At 37.4% G+C, this 19,866-nt stretch overlaps 1 protein-coding gene across 1 annotated transcript; it reads left to right on the top strand.

Moving 5' to 3' along the window:
• Window positions 1-15,543: 15,543 nt before the first annotated feature.
• Window positions 15,544-17,737, top strand: LOC107051826. The gene has a single exon (XM_015276883.4). It carries the CDS (start codon window positions 16,250-16,252, stop codon window positions 17,720-17,722), a length of 1,473 nt encoding a protein of 490 aa, XP_015132369.3. The 5' UTR covers window positions 15,544-16,249; the 3' UTR covers window positions 17,723-17,737.
• Window positions 17,738-19,866: the final 2,129 nt, after the last annotated feature.

The raw sequence follows: 19,866 nt of genomic DNA, 5'->3' as shown, positions 1-19,866 counted from the left end.
AAGGCTCCTCTTATTTAAAAATAGACTCTGCAATGTACATAATTCATTCAGTCAGAAGTCCAAAATGCTGCAAAATTAGCAAAAAAGATGTAAAAGTGTTCCATTGCTTATAATGAGATGTTAACTTTAAGTGTTCAGTTTGAAGCTTAATTACATCCACACTAAATACAAATAATAACTTCACTGCCAAATGATTAGTATGTTCAGTTAAGCCTGTCCAGCATGCCAAAATTTTCTGGCAGGAATCAGAAGTCTGTTCCTTCTACTGAAGACTGCATGGAACCATAATAAAAAAGAAAAAAAAGAAAAAAAAGAAAAAAAAAAAAAGATATCCTACATGAAGCATAGTAAACAAATCTTCCATTCTATTTCAAAATATTAATTTAAATAACTACACATGTAAAATACATTTCTCCAAAGTGAAGTAAAAAACTTTTTTTCCTTTTTTTTTCTATCTACGTAGCTATATACCGTCACATCAATTAAACATTCTGCCTACAATTAAAAACTGCCGTAAGGGTTACAATGCATTTTTCAGCAAAACTAAACAAACAATACCAAACTTTCTAATCAATTATTCCATCCTCAATAATAAAAATGAGAAATCAGATACTTATTTCCACAAACTTTTTTCATATTAGTCTTATTTATAAACTTTTCTTCTTGCAAAGAGCAAAACAAAGATGATATCATAATCTAGATTAAAAGTATTATCTAAAAGTAGCAGTAGTAAGAAATGCAAATTTGTTTTCACGTAAATTTTAAATTTTGTTTTTTGTTTATCAGATGATATCTTACCTAAAACTCTCTATTCACAAACATTTGCAAGCATTTCACAAGGATTAGACTTTAGAAACAAGAAGTACTCTATCAATTTCTGAAACTATTTCTTTACTTGCGTAGAATGATAATACTTTAACTGCTTGCAGAATCACAACATGCAGTTTTACATTCCATTCAGTTAAAACTGACAGCATTGTTAAGTAGACAAAATACGATTTACCAGAATAGAAAATAGTGTTGGATAAAGGAACTAGGTCTAGTACAGTAGGACATTACTAGTGTGAAAGAAAGCATAAATATACGTCTTGATTCCCTTAGTGATTTCAGAAACTAAAAGCAATGTCAGATACTGTATGTAGCCCACAGATTCTTGTTTTTTTTTTTTTTTTTTTTTTAATACATATGTAATATTTCAACTATTAAACTGATTTAGAAATACTGGGAATGGTTACTGAATATATCATAAAAATATTTTTTAAATTGTTCAGTTGTTATTATTTGATATTCTTTGGATAACACACTTTTACCAAAAGTTGCTCAGAGCTTAAATCGTAAGAACTGGTCTGGAGATTGATGCTGTATTTATCTGAATTTTTTTATGGTGGAGGAAAGATGTAGGCAAGAACATAATATAGTGATTGTACAGATATACTGTATATCCATTTTTAACACACTGAAGGTTTTAATAAGATCGTGCAGGAGTATCTAGACCACCATCAGCAGTTGAAATAAAGTCTGTAAGATTTTAAAAATTAAAAAAAAATATTGATATATGTGGAAACAAGAGGTTAGGCAGGACCATGTATGGCTTCTTTGCTGAAAGAATTTCAGGTATTAAGGAAATGTATTTTTCTCCTTTCTGGGAAACAGAACAATTTCTTTCAGCTATACAGTCCGTAAATCAGCTGGTAGTTAGCAAATCTGGTCGATATAAACCCTTCCTACATCCTTTTTTTTTCCATAGCTTATTGACAAATTCTACTACTACTAATAAAGTTGTTCTGCATCAAGTGACAGGTGCTCAAGTCCTCCAGCAGAATGACAATGTTTTACTTTATTTAAGCCAGTATTACTTTGTGAGGGCAAAGCACAATCCACCCACTTGGGAAAAAATAAACACCATTGAAGTTACACAAAATGGGTTTTCAAATAATTCAGTTTTTCTGAGTTCTAGTTCAGAAGCACATAGTATCTTTCATATATACTGAATTTTTTTTGTATAAATATATCTGCATTAATTTAATTCCAGTAGCAGTATTGAGTTCTAATTACTACAGGAGAAAGAAGTAGATATGAAGGGTAATAAGGAAGATAGGTACCAACTCCAAATTCTTCATACATACTCAGTGACAAATCCGATAGCATAAAAAGACAAGATTCTGAACAGATGGGGGAGACAAGGATGTTTGTTTGTTTGTTTGTTTTTGTGTTAAGGAGCACAACTTTCAAAAAGGCAACATGGAGTAATTTAGGTAACTGATTACATTAAAATTAGTAAGTAATTTGTTATCTGAATAGAGTGATAAAACAAAATATAAACATAACACAGGTAGGAAAGAGACTGAATCGTACAGGACAAGGAAGCTGTGGTGTGATGAAGGAGGTACTAGTGATATTTTCTCCTATCCTATCTGAATTAAGGTTTTCACTAATGCTCTTGAGGTTTTCTGTTATGCATCTTCTCCACTTGCCTTTGAAAGGAACAGACGCTAAACTGATTTCCTCTTTGTAAAGCTGATTGTCTCCATTCATTGAACAGCTGTAGTATTATTTATTTTCCAATAGAATATTTTTGTACTGGGGATCAATACAAAAAGCAAGGAGTCTCTTATGCCACTGGTGGCATAGACAGTGGAATTTTTACAGATAAGAGCACTAGTGCAGGAGAGCAAAAGATTTTTTCACTTTAGTCATGATTCTGTTTTCCACTGTCCCTTTTTTAAGCTTCTAATATAATTTTCATAGTTTTTTGGCTTTCAGTATTTTGCTAGATATGTATGTAACAAAGGAAAGAACAACAACAAAACACCTATGTGTTTCAGTTAAATGTAGTTTTTACTATGCTTTGCATAAGGTGTAAGAGTCATTTTACTATACATAGTTAAAACTCGATTGTTGTGTGATCATCTATATCATTGACACAGCTGGCTCTACTGAAATAAAACTGAGAAACAGAGTTCTCATTTAAGGTTCTATTACACTGATATATACTAAAAGCAGTTCAGAGGAAAAATAATTCTAACTAATAAAAGTTTCAAATATCTGGAACTTTTCTGTACAATTGACAATGAAGACTACACTCAGCACTGTCTGTAGTTATTTCTGCTAGAAAATTAATTGTGTAAATAAACCAGGAAAAAAATAAAAAGAAAAAAAGAAAAATGTCAACAACTCTATTCCTAGCTAGTCAATCAAAATAATAGTGTCTTCAGTTTTCCAATTCTCATATTATTGTGACACCTTTTGCACTGACATTTTCTGATCTGAAGGCCAAAACCTGCAGTGGCTTTGCTGGAAAATTCTCATATATTGTGTAAAATCTGTTACTTTTCACATGGAATCACAGAATCATAGAATGGCCTGGGTTGAAAAGGACCACAGTGATCATCGAGTTTCAGCCTCCCTGCTATGTGCAGGGTCACCAACCACTAGACCAGGCTGCCCTGAGCCACATCCAGCCTGGCCTTGAATGCCTCCAGGGATGGGGCATCCACAACCTCCTTGGGCAACCTGTTCCAGTGTGTCACCACACTCTGTGTGAAAAACTTCTTCCTAATATCTAACCTAAACCTTCTCTGTCTCAGTTTAAAACGATTTCCCGTTGTCCTGTTACTATCCGCCCTCGTAAACAGCCATTCCCCCTCCTGTTTATATGCTCCCTTCAAGTACTGGAAGGTCACAGTGAGGTCTCCCCAGAGCCTTCTCTAGGCTTTTTTAGCCTAGTTCCCTCAACCTTTCCTCATAGGAGAGGTGCTCCAGCCCTCTGATCATCTTAGTGACCCTCCTCTGGACCCATTCCAAGAGCTCCACGTCCTTGCTGTACTGGGGCCCCCAGGCCTGGACACAGTACTCCAGATGGGGCCTCACAAGAGCTGAGTAGAGGGGCACAGTCACTTCCCTATGCCTGCTGGCCACCCCTTTTTTAATGCAGCCCAGAGCACAGTTGGCCTTCTGGGCTGCAAGAACACACTTCTGGCTCTTGTCCAGCTTCTAGTCTACCAGGATTCCCAGGTCCTTCTCCACAGGGCTGCTCTCAAGGAGATCTTCCCTCAGTTTGTGTAAGTACCTAGGACTGCTCCGACCCAAGTGCAGCACCCTGTACTTGGCCTTATTGAACTTCATTAGGTTTTCTTGGCCCCCCGTCTCCAGCCTGTCCAGGTCCCTCTGGATGGCTTCCCTTCCTTCCAGACTATCTACTGCACCACTCAGCTTGGTGTCATCCACAAATGTGCTGAGGGTGCACTTGATGCCATCATCTATGTAATTGATGAAAATGTTGAAGAGCACTGGTCCCAAGACCAACCCCTGAGGGACACCACTTGTGACTGGCCTCCACCCTGACACAGACCCATTGATAACAACCCTTTGGCTGCGTCCAGCCAGCCAATTCCTTATCCATCGAACAATCCATCCATCAAATCTACACTTCGCCAATTTAGAGAGAAGGATGTGGTGAGGGACCATGTCAAAGGCCTTGCAGAAGTCCAGGTAGATGACATCCACCACCCTTCCCCCATCCACTGGTGCCGTCACTCCATCGTAGAAGGCCACCAGATTGGTCAGGCACGATCTGCCCTAGGTGAAGCCATGCTGGGTGTCTTGGATCACCTCTTTATCTCATATGTGCCTTAACATAGCTTCTAGGAAGATCTGCTCCATGATCTTCCCAGGCACAGAGGTGAGGCTCACCAGCCTGTAGTTCCCCGGATCCTCCTTTCTCCCTTTCTTAAAAACGGGAGTAATGTTTCCTGTTTTCCAGTCACTGGAAATTCTATTTTGGTTAAACATGAAACTTATCTTCAGATTTAGAAGATTTGGAAAATACAAGTTAAGAAAATACCGTTTTCCTGTATTATCGATTGTCTTGCTAACTTTTGTACTTGCTGCAGATTCATAGCCCTGCCTTGCCATCTTCCTTCAGACAAGTAAAATGTCGTTTCTAATCTTGACTGATAGGCTCAATTACAATGGTAAGATAACTCTATTATCAAGAAGAGCTCTAATATAATAAATCAAACTATAAATAACCTTTTCCACACAGAGCTATACTTAACGTATGCTTTATTAAGTAGTGTTTATAAATTATACATTCCTTCATTCTCAACATCTCAATTTCACCTTATGAGACCCATTTCAAACAATAGTATAATGTCAACCTAATCAAAAATTTCTCATGGAACACATAAAATTATATATTCCATCTATATATATATACACACTTATATATATATATATAAATGTGATAACCACTTATTTCTTAAACAAACAAACAAATGCGACTCTCTTTAAGAAAATGTGTTGTTCTCTGTTTCTTTTGAATAAAGACAGCATGTAAAGGAAGACTCAAATTCCAGCCTTCACCCTTAAGAGTTAAACCAAGTGAGACTTTATTTTCTGGATCTCTGGAACTGAATTAGATCCTCTGACTTTGACTTGTATTTCCCAGATCAGGCTTTAGTTATCTAAGTTTATATTCCATATCTTTATCAGAGTACTATAGCATCTTATTACTGCTAAAAAGAAGAAAAAAAATCTGTTTCTCTCCTTCAATCCCTCTCTCTTGACAGCAGGAATTGATTGATTTATTTTTTGGTTTTGGTACTGCTAGGTGAGAGAAGTGGGTTTCACTGTTTTGTTCTGAAGGTACTGAAATTTATGGTTACTTAGATTTACTCCAGATGTGGTTCCACAGCTGTGGACAATTGCCAAAAGGCTTTAGCAGCTGTGTAAATGCTTATGGCCACTCAGGGAGAAGCTGTCTCTCAGGAAGTTTCAGTAAATCTCACAGAGTATGGAAGCTTTGAATTCCACACAATATTCATCGGAAAGCAACTTTGTGCTGTGATCTCAGGCACTGTTAGTTCAAATGCCACTTTAAAGTTTTTCTTTTGGATGAACTTCTGACTAGCCTTCTAAAAGGTCATTATTCATGATAGAGTTTTCATGAAATCAGCACTGTACATTGCATATATTATAGCCAAAAATCTTAAGAATTTAGTTACTTTGTTCCATCTTTACACAAGTTGAAATTCTGCTTCTCTTTTAAATTAATTATTACAGATGAAGACTCAGTGTCTCAACTTTCTGTCAAATTCAGAAAAACATAACTTGTTATTAATAACTAGGTTGTATTTGCTGATTTATTTGTTTGTTTGTTTGTTTTGGTGTAACTTTTTTAAACATGTAACAAATACATAACACATGAGAGAATTTCTTTCCACTGCTTGTGCAAGTCAGATATTTCAGTCTAGTAGCTGGAAAAATGGATAGAAAAGTTAAAAGCTCAAAGATCTATACTACAGGTTGCCATAGAGGGACAATGTAGTTTAACTATCGTTTCCCTATATTAAATAACAAGTTCTTAGAGGATGCCTACTGTTGGTAGAAGAGGGAACATAGAATCATGGAAAAGAGAAATGACTAGGTTGCAAGGGACTTCAGGAGAACATTTCTTCCAAAGATCTGTTGAAGACAATGCTTCTGATTATCAAGTGCCCTTCAAAACCAAATCCTGAATATTTCCAGTAAAGATTATACCACCACAGTAAATATATATTTTTTCTTATGTCAGTTGGAATTTCTCCTCAAGCCACTTGTGCTCATTGCTTCTTTTCCTGTGCATCCTTGTGAAGAGAGAGCTTCCATCTTCTCTGTACTTAAACTTTGAAGACTGTGATTTCCCAGAACTTCACTTTTCTATGCTAAAAGAATATTTCAATCTTTTCTCATATGTCAGGTTATCCAAAGCATAATCGTCGTTGTGGTTCTTCACTGGACCCTTTCATTTTTTTAAAATTCTCTCTCAAAGTGTGGGTAATGAAAAACAGAACATAATATCCATGAAGCCTCACAAACACAGTGTGTAGTGGAACAATCACATCCTTTGGTCTCTCACCAAAACTCTTGCTCTGATGCAGTCCAGTCCATTCTTTGCCTACATTGCTACAAAACATTCTGCAAGAACATCCCAGGTCCAGGAATTCACATTTACCTTTCCTAAAACATATTTTAATTCCTCTTAGTCCAGTCTTCTAGACTATTCATATGGTAGCTTTTCCTTCCAGAGTGCATTCAATCCCTCTAAATCCTCTAACCTGGGGAGAAACTCAGGCTTCCCCAACTCAAACTATGTATTTAAGTTCCAGTCTCCTGATACTCTAGTGTATTTCTGTCTGGAAAATAAATAAATAAATAAATAAATAAAGGCTGAAGATTTAATAACTTACTAAGTAGTGTGCATACTTGATGCCCTTGTCATTTGGCATGGATTTGGTTTCAGCTTAGTATCAACCAATGAAAATGCCATTTTTTTTTTTCTAGGCCTAATTTCTTCTGAAATAGGTAAACTAAGAGGCAAGCAATATCCACACAGTGAAAACATACTAGTCTTTCATACCTACCAACAGGGAGGATAGAGAAAAATGTTTTGTGGTTCAGATTCATTTCAAAATGATAATGGAGATATGAATTTGGAAATAACATTGAAATGTTAATGGAGGGACTGAATTATTTGTAGGATGATTTCATAGAATTTGCTGAATCAGATGTAGTATGTTTACAAGGAGTACAATGAGTTACAGTGATTGTACGTAGTTTAAGACAACATTTGTGTTATGTTTTTGTTTATTTATTTATTTATTTCTGTGATATCCTCAATGACATTTTAGGATTTTAAAGGCATTTAAATTATTTTTTAATTTGCCTGATCCAATTTACAGCTTAAATGGAATCCTTTTAGAAGATTCCACTTCTACCCTATGTGGAGAAGAAGGAAAGGACGGATAGCTGTCATCCTGCTATGGTTTATATACTTCATGACTAAAGGGCATTTCAGCACTATTTTTTTCCCACAAACTGGATCAAAGACTGTGCGGCTGCCAAAATGCTTCTACTTTATCTCAGCTACTAAAGTGTTCAAAAGGGAAAGCCATGTTTAGGTTACTAAGACACAGTACTTCCAAGAAGCTGCCTGTCAGGTTGTCTGCACTGAACTTTAAGCTCAATTACAAATGCAGTAGTGATAACAATTTCAAACATGGTCTGGTTGGTCAGATGACAATGTCAAAGTTTCCAAAACTCTTCAGGCATGATATTTGAACTAAAATCATATGCAACAAAGACTTTTGGAAAGTGTGTTTAAAATGTTATATCCTATTTAAACTAGAATTACATGTCAAGCAAGTTTAAATTTGTTATTAAAATATGTCTCAAAGCTCAAAGAAGACTGGAAAAGACAGGTTGTCCCATAGTAATACTATAGAACATTTTCCTTGGTATGTATAAATTATAAGGATGAGACAAAAAAGAGCTCATGTATTTTGAAATACATATGCATTCCGCACATGATAATTCATCTACAGTACAATTTTTAGTCTTGGAAAGAAGAAGAATTTAATACAACTCTGTTTTTGTTTATTTCTATCTCGGTAGAGTTTGTGTAATTCAGATGTCCAAAAATATCAAAGCCTTAACTGAGAATGCCCAAATGTCTCTTCTGGTTATTTTCACATTCTATTCATCAACAGTTATGACCTAAGTGATTTGAAAAGCCATACACAATAGTAAAGGAGCATTCTTTGATTCCGTTATAACTCATCTGGCCAACAATTTGTTAACTACAAGAGTAGAATGAAGTACCACTGGATTCTTTTTTAAGCATTAAAATATTTATCTGCTGTAAGTCTCTCACCATTTTCAGCGTCTCTTTGAATATTCAAAAGATCTTGTACTTTTAGTACTAGGCATTCAAACATTTTTAGCAACAGGAAATGAAAAAACAATATTTTTCAAACAAAAAAAAAAAGAGTATGTCTTATTTATAAATTATTAATGTATCTGAAATCTTTGATATAATAATGTTCCAAAACATTCACCATCAATCATGTTAGCTATGTTAGATAGCTGGCAAATTACTTTTTATTAGACAATGATGTGAGGAGTTTAGAAGATGGACTACATCAGTAGTTTGAATTTGGGGCATATTTTAACAATGAATATGTTTTTGTGTTATGAATAGATTTATATCTAGATTAATCGTTTATAATTCTCTAAGTACTTTGGTATTTTTATAGCAGTTATATATGTTTTTGGGTTTTTTTTAATCATGAAAAGCTGTATAGAGTACAAAACAATCATATATACAGAAGTTACAATATGCACATTAATGTGAAATTTGTATTTAGTTGTTCATTATATAAGAGAATTTCTAGATTGAAAGTTTAAAACCACTAGGCTATGTCCTTCTTGATAACTTCTCTCTGAATTCCAAAACTCAAGACGAAGGGCAATAACATGTCGTCATGTTATTACTCACGTCGTAATTTTCCTTCTGGAAGAGACTCCTTATTTTTTCTTAAAAAAAAAAAAAATTATCATCATTTAGAGCATAACAGTTACATGTCTGTCTTCCCTGTGACAGTTGCCTGCAGGGTGAAGAGCCTCAATAGATTTCAGATTCATCAGGCGTTACTCAGATAAAGAAAGAATGATCATAAAGAAGTTAATAAAATAAAAATAATTATTGTGCTGTTCCTCTCAGTCTATAAATGTAAATGCTATTACTTAAAATTTAGAACTATAGTCAAACATAGCTTTACATTTAGAGGGTTTTATCACCTGTTAAGAAATTTCACTGTGCACATAGATATTATCATGAAGACCCTTGGAACAACTGTGGTAGATCAGAACAAATGTATGTAGGTATTTTCTCTACACCAAATATTCAATAAAAATACAGTCTTTTATGAGGTAATGTTAATTGACTGGAAAATTCTTTGGCTGGCTGTGTGCTTTCAAAGCTACAAGAGGCAGGACAAGAGACATCTGTCCTTTACTGACTATACAAGTGGCCCATTAAATATCACTTTGAATCTGTAGTCTCATTCTCATTTTCAAAGGTCTTTGGCCTAACTATCTTCAGTACTTCTCCCAGTACTCCAGCTGTATCACAACTCACAAGCTTGTTTCGCTAAATAAAAATGAGACAGCAACAGGAATACTTGAGCTAGAGACTGCAGCAATTCAATTAAAATCGGTAATGAAAATAAACAATATTTTGAAATCTTCAAATATGAAGCTGAAAGAATTTCTGGAGAAGTGACATGTAGAAGATACAACAAATATAATTGATAGTAGGAGTTATTATAAAGATTTATGTTATTCTTGAGAAGATTACTTTAAGTAATAGGAAAAGGGGAATATATGCATTTTCACCAGATGGGTCTGCTATGCTTACCCTATTAGGTGCAGGAAACACTGTCAGAATGCTATCCTGTTCTGATGATTCTTCTGGCTAGTCATTGCTTGAGAATGTGTGGGTATTAAGTGTTTGGAAACACTGACCATGATGTTTTGCATAGGGTCCTGGCTTAGATTCAGGTGAGGATAAGTAAAATACCATGTTTTCTGCATTCAAAAGGAAACCATAAACTATATTGTAGAGACATTCAGTGCCTTTTACTCTGTCCTGAATAACCAGTTGAAGAAGATCGTATAGGACTAGTCAGTATATTAGAAAGATTTTTACCTGGCGGAAATCCAGTATCAAAACAATAGTAAGATAATGTGGATTCCTGTGAGACTGCAACACATTAAGCCAGGTGAGAGGGGATACACAAAATTTTAGTTGAAAAAATTTACATTTATTTTACAATTTAGGGCATATAAAAAAAATTAAGAACAGTTGTATTCTATTGTTGTTGCCTACTTCTAAAGATAAAGCTTTTAAAATTCTAGTCAGAAAAGCTGAAATCGGATAAAGTGACAGCACACACGAACAATTTTCTAATTTAATCAGACAAATCAAACCTGAGATTTGATCTAACAAAGATCTGATCCAGACACTGCAATTGATACATTATAGGACATATTCAAATAAGGCCACCTGCTGTTCTGTCAGATATGTCTGGAAGAATAAGAACTGAAAAATGTAGTAAAATTCACGTCTACTCTAATTTAAACTTTAATATTTCATTTGCACTTAGAAAAAGAGAAATGTTTCCATAACAATACCCACAATAAAGACATTAATGGAGGAGAAATCTTTATTTATTTTGTCTTTTCTTACAAAGCATCTATGGCATAATTTCAGACTTCCACTTTAAGGAAAAAAGTAAAACAGGATTGTATAGTTGTCAAGACTGCCTCTCTTCCCTCCCGATCCCAAACAATCAAAACTCCCCAAACTTAAAACTGAAGATGAATGTGTAAGTGTAAATTATGAATTGCTGATATTAAATTGGAGAGCCAGCAATCTATAGATCATGTTTTAGAAACAGTTTATCTATTACAAGTGACAATTGAAAATTAAAACCTCTACAAATTAACCTAATAAAGCTTTTTGCTACAAGCAAATCCAATCTTTTTTGGGCTTCTCTCATTCTGAACAATTAAACAAAGTGAGTTTAAATTTGGGATCATGCTGTATTTCTTGTTAAGCAAACTGATTCATTTATTTGTTTGTCACTGTTGTAATATGTGTGTCTTCTGTATTCTTTAGAATTTGACAAACACAATTGCCAAAGGATGGAAATATTACTTATAGATATATTTATTATAGATGTTCTCAGTACCACTTTCCACGTGTCAAAATATCCAATGGTAAAGCAAAAATAAAATTCCCTTTTAAGGTTAAATACAAAGTGTTTTTCCTCTGTCACCTCCTGCTGGACTCTGAAGCAAATATCAGCTCTAAGTAATCGCTGTGTGGTGAATTATTTGCTCAGTTACCAAGCTGGCTAAAACATTTTAGACACATTACTATGAGCAATAATTTGTATACTGACTTCAATGAAAACATACGAAAATTAATCAGAGCATTCCTGCTCTTGTGGAAGATATAGAGCTTTTTCAAATCCCAAATATAAATTTCCTTGACACTTGACATCTTTTTTTTTTTTAAAAAAAAAAAAAAAAGAACGAAAGAAAATGACCAAGAGACTCCTACTATCCTAAGCTGCTTAGAGATAAGGAGGTATTAAAAAATAGAGTTCTGTGACCTGGGGTCATTAATTGATTGTTAGACCAAAAATGAATCTGTGAATAACTACTTTGATTCCCTGTATCATCACAAAAGCATCCTTCCTACATAACGAGTATACTGATAGGAAAGTTTTCATAGCCGTTTTATCACTCTTTTTACCTCAAGCACTACAGGTTTTGGGCTAACATGAGGTACAGTTCACTAATATGCCCTGTATCAATGCATTGACCTTTTACTGTGACTTCCAGCTCCAGGAAGAACTCAAGACTTACAATAAGAGTTTAAATTTGAGAGAGGTTATTTTCCAGATCTCTCTTGTTGCTGTTTGGAGGTCAATTGGTTGCAATGGGGAGAGTAAAGGATATTTCTAATCATTCTTAGAGCAATGTATTCTGTTAGAGGGCAGTGATATTAAGAAGGAATGTAGAGAAACAGATAAAATATAATGAAAGTTGTACAGAATAAAGATTTTAAAGATTTTAACTAATCATCTACTTGTTCTGGACTGTTGAAATGGCTTAACAAGCTATGGGTTGACCTGTGAAACCTGATGTTCCAAAGTATTGAGATTGACAGTTGGGTTGGGAACATTAACCCTGTTAACCCAATGAGGTTTTTAATTCTGAACCACACAGCAAAGAATTTTTTTTCCTGGGTGGAAGTATCAAAAAAGAGAGCACCCAAGTCTGAACAGCCTTGACCATTAAAGCAACATATAAAATTGGTGCATAATGATGAACATTACTGGAATCTGTCACCAAGGGAAGCATTCAGTAGATATATGGGATGGTACTTTTTACTGTGAGCAGTGATGTTGAACACCTTACACAAAGGCACTGCTACGCAGAAGAAAAGAAAAGCTATGTATTTCCACACAGATTCCATAGAATATTTTGAATACTCTACACATTAAATACTGGAAAGCCATTAGAATCTACTATCATAATCACTTAATTAAATTTACAGTGATTATGCCCTGACATGATCACATTCATAATTTTAAAGGACATCCAAAGCAGTTTTCCAGGATTACTAAACTAAAAGTGAACTGCAAATTCACTTGTGTTTGGAGATGGTAGCATTCACCTGCTTTCAAATTCAAGCACTCCTTCATGTATGGAAGTACAGCAAAAGCCTGACAAAAACTAGCTATTATATAAATAGCAAGAAATGTTATTTATAGGAGAAAAGCTTAAAATGTATATTTAGGGAATCTATATAATATAATCAATATAATACTGAAGTATACATGAACATATAGACTAAGTGAAGCCTCCTTTGTCAAGATGAGCGCTAAGAAAATAATCTGGGAAACCTCTATCTGGAACAGGTAAAACAACAAATAGATGTATTTCTACTAAAAACCAACAGTTATGCAATTAATAGCTGAGGATCTCATTGTGGAACATTTACATCTGTATTATTCTGTCAGGAACACGAAAAAAAAAATGCTGTTTTTCTGACCCTTTGTGATAAAACATTATTTTTTCTAAAGATACTTTAATTTCCTCCCTCCCTCAGGCTCTCCTGTGTATCTCCCTCACATAACAAACAGCTAGCGATCATCGCTGAACTTTTTTGTGTATTGAGAGGAAGGAAGCAGAGCAAAGAACTTCTTCTCTAAGAAATGGACCAAATTAAGTCAAATTAGGAAAAGAAGTTAAATGGTGTGAATTTTCTTCTTGTTGTGTTTCTGTTTTTCTTTTATTTTACACTTTCATCTTTTTTGGCTTTCTGAGGCATGATCAAAATATTTCAACCAAATATGTGGAAGAAAATTATAGATAATCCCAAGGAATTTAGAAGAAAAAAATGGAAATATTTCTCTGATAAATTATGAGTTGCTAGGTAACCAATTAGTCTTCAAATTTTTTTAGCTGAAATTTATAAATGTTAGTTGAAGAGCCTTTTTCAGCATCTGTAGATCAATAAATTACAGGAATTCATTCTTTTTCTAGAATCAGACATATACAATAAAGACCATCTGAGTGTACAAGTCCCTCTAGATGGTAGCACAACCCTCTGACATGTCAGACTCTTCTCCCAGTTTTGTGTCGTCTGAAAACTTAATTAGAATAAACTTTCCCTATAATCCATACCTTTAAATAGGCTTGGATTCATTACTGACGCTAGTGTGCTCTGCTAGTTCCTTGCCTAGCCCATGATGTCCGAGGCGGATGTTAGTATGGGGTTGAATCTTCTGACCAATATTCTGTTGCATTTTGCTGTCACGTGACAAATGGCAGCAGAGAGACAATCTGACAAGATGGTGTATGACATGAAAATGCTTATGATACAAAATGTGTAACTGACTTCCTCTATGCAGAAGAAATTGCAACAGTTGGCATTCAGCAACACTTGCTAAAAGTTTATGGATGTCAGCACTGTGAGGTAGTTGGTGGCGTGTTTTAACAGTGGAGACAACAATGTGAAAGACAAACCACATTCTGGATGGCCATGCAGACTTTTACAAGCGTAGTATGTGGCTCTTGGTCACTGCTGGCAAAAATGCATAGGTAATAGTGGTGACTATATTAAAAATAGTGTTTTTTAGCTGAAAATTTACTCTATCAAATACTGTTATTGTGCTTCTTGTCTGTTGCAGTTTGCATGGAAATAAAAAGGAGGCATTATTTTCAGAGTGATCTATTGTAAGAGACTATTCTTTTATATCATTGACTCAAAGTTTGCTGAGGAACAAGTCCAGGCAAGTCCTGGGCAAAGGCAGAGAAATCTTTTGTCTTGAGGACCCTGATGGACAGGTCCTGGCTAAGGATTGTGAAATCCTCTAAGGAGCACAGATGGACAAGGCCAGGGGCATCGAGAGAGAGATAAGCTGCCGCTAATGGCCGGGAAACGGTCTTTTTGTGTGGACTTATCTCAAGGAAAATGGCCATCTCAGGAGGTATGCACAGGACTCTTGCTCAAGCCCCCAGGAATGTCACGTAGGCAGCAGAAAATGGAGGATAAAAGAGGGTCCAATAACCACAACGGGGGAAGCTGATCCTTCACCACAACCACGGCAACGGGAGAGGCTTATCTCTCACCACGACAGACTTGAGGGGTTCTCTCTGCCAACTGATCTCTCACCGCAACGGGTAGACGGATCTCTACGTGGAGACTGATCTCTCACCACGGCACGAGCTTCCTGCCTTCCGATCCTCCTCTACGGACCGTTTGCTGACGGACTTCCCTGGGCCTGCTACCAGAGACCTGCTGCTTCCTCCCCGACCTGCACCCTCTCGCTGCCCCAGACCGGCCTCGCTGCTCCTGCCCTTCGGCCTCGGACCGTCGGAACGTCGTGCAACGGGACTGCTGCCGGATCCTGGTGGTGACTATCCCCGCTTTACGCAATTCTTGCCTCTTTCTATCTTTTCTATCGCTCGCCTTCCCTTCCCCATCACCCCAATCCTTAATAGCGTCCGTCCTCCCCTTTCCCCATCTCCCTTATTAACATTTATAATAAACTGGTCGGACCAACATTTGAACCGCTGTTTCTTAATCTCACGCCGGGCATACATATTTCAAAGAACCTCCTCTCCCTCCTATAAATTGGAGCGAGACATTTTTTTTATGGCGTAGTCGAGGCAGGATGCCCGCCGTGAGAGTGTTGTCCTTCCAGATAATAGTCTGAAACTTTCTGCGTGTACCTCCTGGAGTTGCAAGAAGCGATACTTTTTGATAACTTAGACGTGAGCACCTCTCCAGGAAGATCGCTTCATACTCTGAAACTTTACTATTTATGTGTGTACCTCTCGAGGACGTATGAATCTTGTCTAATTGCATTTAATACGTGTGTGCCTCCTCGGGAAGACCTCTCTGCATTTTGTGACTCAAGGATCTTGCAACTTAAGTGTGAAATTTGAACCTCTTTCTTGTGCGCCTCTTGGGGAAGTAAGGAAGTGATACACGTTTTTTGACTTAAAAAACGTGTGCGCCTCTCCAAGAAGTTTATTCACTTTGTTGAAACCTAGAAAGTGTTGTGCTAGCTTAAAATTAACTGCGGATTTTGAAACAGAAGTGTGCCTTGCTTTGGTGTGGTGTTTGCAGTTTTTTGTGTGGCTTCGCAGGGAAGTTAGGAGCGATTTTAAGTTGGTTTAGCCTTTTTGTCCTCGTGCTTTCCTCAACAAAAGGAGGCGCGATCGGAACATTTACATTTCTTTAGGCGTGGTGTGCCTCCGTGGAAGAGGCGATAAGGAGTTATTTGTACTTTTGAATAGGAGTACCTCCTCCTCTCTCAGTGTATATCTTTCTGCGTATTTAGAAATGAGCAACAGTATGGCCAGTATGAAAAGTGAAGATGTATTATTTGATCTTTTAGAAAAGCATGGTGCTCGGCCTTCTGTATCAGGGGTGGATTGGGCACGACAGAACTGGTATAATTTGCAAAGTGTTTCAGACCGTATTCGTGTTTTACAAAATGAGGCTCGTACTCGGGCCGGAAAAGGGAAATCTTTTATTTGTGCAGTACTCGGTGCTGCTTTAAAAGCAGCTGTGGAGTTCCGAGAGGAAAAGAACTCTACGGAAACCCAGACTATTCAAGCATTACAGGAATCGGTTAAAGTGACGCAAGAATTGGTAAAATCTCTGCAAAGCCAAATAACGAGTCTTGAGGATCAATTAGAAAGAGAAAAACATAATTCGGTTCTGTTGCAAACAGCTTTTAAGGAGCTGATAACGTGTAAGGACACCGGTGACACTGTTGCCCACAGTGCACCTCAAGAAAAAGTTTATCCTCAAGGGAAATTACAAGAGGTGAAGGAAAGGCTAGATAAATTAGAGGCCTCTCCAGCCCACATTCGTCCTTTGATAAAAACTGAATATACTTTCGATAACAGTGAGGATCTAGATCCTCAAATGAATGTTAAGGAAATTCCCTTTTCGGCCACTGAACTGGCCAAACTGAAAAAGGATTTCAGTCGCTCCCCAAAGGAGTCTGAAACAGAGTACGTCTGGAGAGTTAGTCTCACTGGCGGAGACCAGATCCTACTAACAGAGAAAGAAGCTGAAGGTTACTGGGGACCAGGAGTATTTTTAACCACTGGCAATAATCGTGCTCCCTGGTCCTTAACACAGAGGGCTGCCTATTGGGCAGGGGGTCTCAACCCTTTAGAAAGGGGGGACCCTCTTGCTATTACTGGAACTATCGACCAGTTAGTGGAGAATGTTCAGAAAGCTGCTTGTCTCCAAATGATGTATGATAGAAAGTTGCAGCCACATCATGAATCACCCATGATGTTACCTGTTAATCCGGAGAGATTGACACCTCTAATTAGGGGACTTCCTGAATCGTTAAAACCTATAGGTATACAACTCCAAGGAAAGATACAAGCCATGTCTCAGGGAGAGAGAACCTGGGCACCGTTGGAGGGATCTGTAGCCCCTAACCACCAGTCAGGACCCAAAGTGTGGACTTGGGGAGAGGTTGCCCAAGAATTAATTAACTATGGAAGAAAATATGGGCCGGTGGTTTCTACCTGCAGTAAATTTGAGCCAAGAGGAGTAAGGCTTGCAGTAGCCAGCCTTGCCTCCAGGCCTCCTAGCCCAAGACTTATTGGAACCAAAAAGGTTTCATCCCCAGGAAAAACGGGGACACGATGCATTGATCATAAACGCAATGGACTTTGGACTCTGGGCTGGAGAAAGGGTATTCCACGAGATTTGATGAATGGATTACCCACAGTCAGATTAGAGAAATTAGTTAACTGCTGGCCAGAACAAAAGCTCAAGGGGAGCTGATGCCTTCGCCCCCCCCTCCCAGGTGAGCGGGAGGTGGGTGGAGGGTGAAGGGTGGATGTTTATTAGGAAGCTCACGACTAAAGGAAACAATTTGTTAATTACTTGTTTATTTATTATTAGTGGTTATTGTCAAATGTACGGTTGTCTCTTTTCTCTCTTCTATTCATTATGTAATATTCATGTTACCACTCCTGAAGAATCACGGGGTGGTGCCTGTGGCAAGTTGCATTGTGTACTGTTGCAACTCTTATGTTTGTACCTTGTATGATTCCATGTTTTATACAAGATGTTGTATCCCCTATTTACTTTGTAACCAAACCTGAAAAATGTTTGTAATGATTGTATGAAACATTTGATTCCCTAACACCTCCCTCCTTTACCCTTGTGCTTGCTATCTTCTCTCACCACCATGGATGCCCAGTGTCCCATTTTTAAGCAACCTTTGAGTCACGGGGTGGTGTAAGAGACTATTCTTTTATATCATTGACTCAAAGTTTGCTGAGGAACAAGTCCAGGCAAGTCCTGGGCAAAGGCAGAGAAATCTTTTGTCTTGAGGACCCTGATGGACAGGTCCTGGCTAAGGATTGTGAAATCCTCTAAGGAGCACAGATGGACAAGGCCAGGGGCATCGAGAGAGAGATAAGCTGCCGCTAATGGCCGGGAAACGGTCTTTTTGTGTGGACTTATCTCAAGGAAAATGGCCATCTCAGGAGGTATGCACAGGACTCTTGCTCAAGCCCCCAGGAATGTCACGTAGGCAGCAGAAAATGGAGGATAAAAGAGGGTCCAATAACCACAACGGGGGAAGCTGATCCTTCACCACAACCACGGCAACGGGAGAGGCTTATCTCTCACCACGACAGACTTGAGGGGTTCTCTCTGCCAACTGATCTCTCACCGCAACGGGTAGACGGATCTCTACGTGGAGACTGATCTCTCACCACGGCACGAGCTTCCTGCCTTCCGATCCTCCTCTACGGACCGTTTGCTGACGGACTTCCCTGGGCCTGCTACCAGAGACCTGCTGCTTCCTCCCCGACCTGCACCCTCTCGCTGCCCCAGACCGGCCTCGCTGCTCCTGCCCTTCGGCCTCGGACCGTCGGAACGTCGTGCAACGGGACTGCTGCCGGATCCTGGTGGTGACTATCCCCGCTTTACGCAATTCTTGCCTCTTTCTATCTTTTCTATCGCTCGCCTTCCCTTCCCCATCACCCCAATCCTTAATAGCGTCCGTCCTCCCCTTTCCCCATCTCCCTTATTAACATTTATAATAAACTGGTCGGACCAACATTTGAACCGCTGTTTCTTAATCTCACGCCGGGCATACATATTTCAAAGAACCTCTTCTCCCTCCTATAAATTGGAGCGAGACATCTATGTATCTGTTTTTGTGTGACATGTACATGCCTCTGTACACCTGAACAGTCCTTTCCATACCAGCTCTCCACAGATTCTATCTTCTACACTATTCTGAGCTCTGAACAATTAAATTTGAATATAATTATTATTCAATTCTGATTACTAAAACCAAAATCATAGATCTTCTTAAATATAACCTGAACTTACAAAAGGCTATGTCGTGAACAATGCAACTCATCACTGTAGGTGATTATAAAGCTAAGCATACCAAGGAATTATATTCTATATTACATATTATTCTATATTCTATAATACATATTATATTATTACATATGCCATTACTTTCTGCTTGGTCAAACATATAAGAAGATTTTTTTTTTTTTTTTTTGAGTGTTACCATGAGAAAGGATCCACAAAATACCAAAAAAGCCCAAACATTACTTTTAAGAATGTTTTATTTCTGTTTGACAAAAAATATGGTTTATACCTTTTTGAAGCAGAGTTCAATTTACACATGACTTCATTCTGCTTCTCCTCATCTTTGGAAGGTAATCACAGGGTCCAGATGCCAAGCTATGAAAGATCTTCTCCTTTCAGTTTCTTTCAGAATTAAATTAGATTTTGACTTGAGAAATATGACCACATTATCTGTTTGAACATAAGGAAACTGCACAAATCCCTCATAAGACCTATGTAAAACTCCTTTTATGATTAAGAAGGGGCAATTTTCTCATGTCCATATTTCTTAGAGAGAATCTATGCTGCCCTTTTAGGAACTTGCATTC

This window comes from Gallus gallus, chromosome 2 (genome assembly GCF_016699485.2).
Source record: "Gallus gallus isolate bGalGal1 chromosome 2, bGalGal1.mat.broiler.GRCg7b, whole genome shotgun sequence".
In the NCBI taxonomy this organism is placed as follows: Eukaryota; Metazoa; Chordata; class Aves; order Galliformes; family Phasianidae; genus Gallus; species Gallus gallus.
Note: the sequence above shows the minus strand (reverse complement) of the source record. Positions and strands in the feature narration are given on the sequence as shown.

Bases quoted from the DNA above. Each gene is read 5' to 3' on its own strand.
- LOC107051826 (XM_015276883.4), top strand. From the start codon at position 16,250: ATGAGCAACAGTATGGCCAGTATGAAAAGTGAAGATGTATTATTTGAT.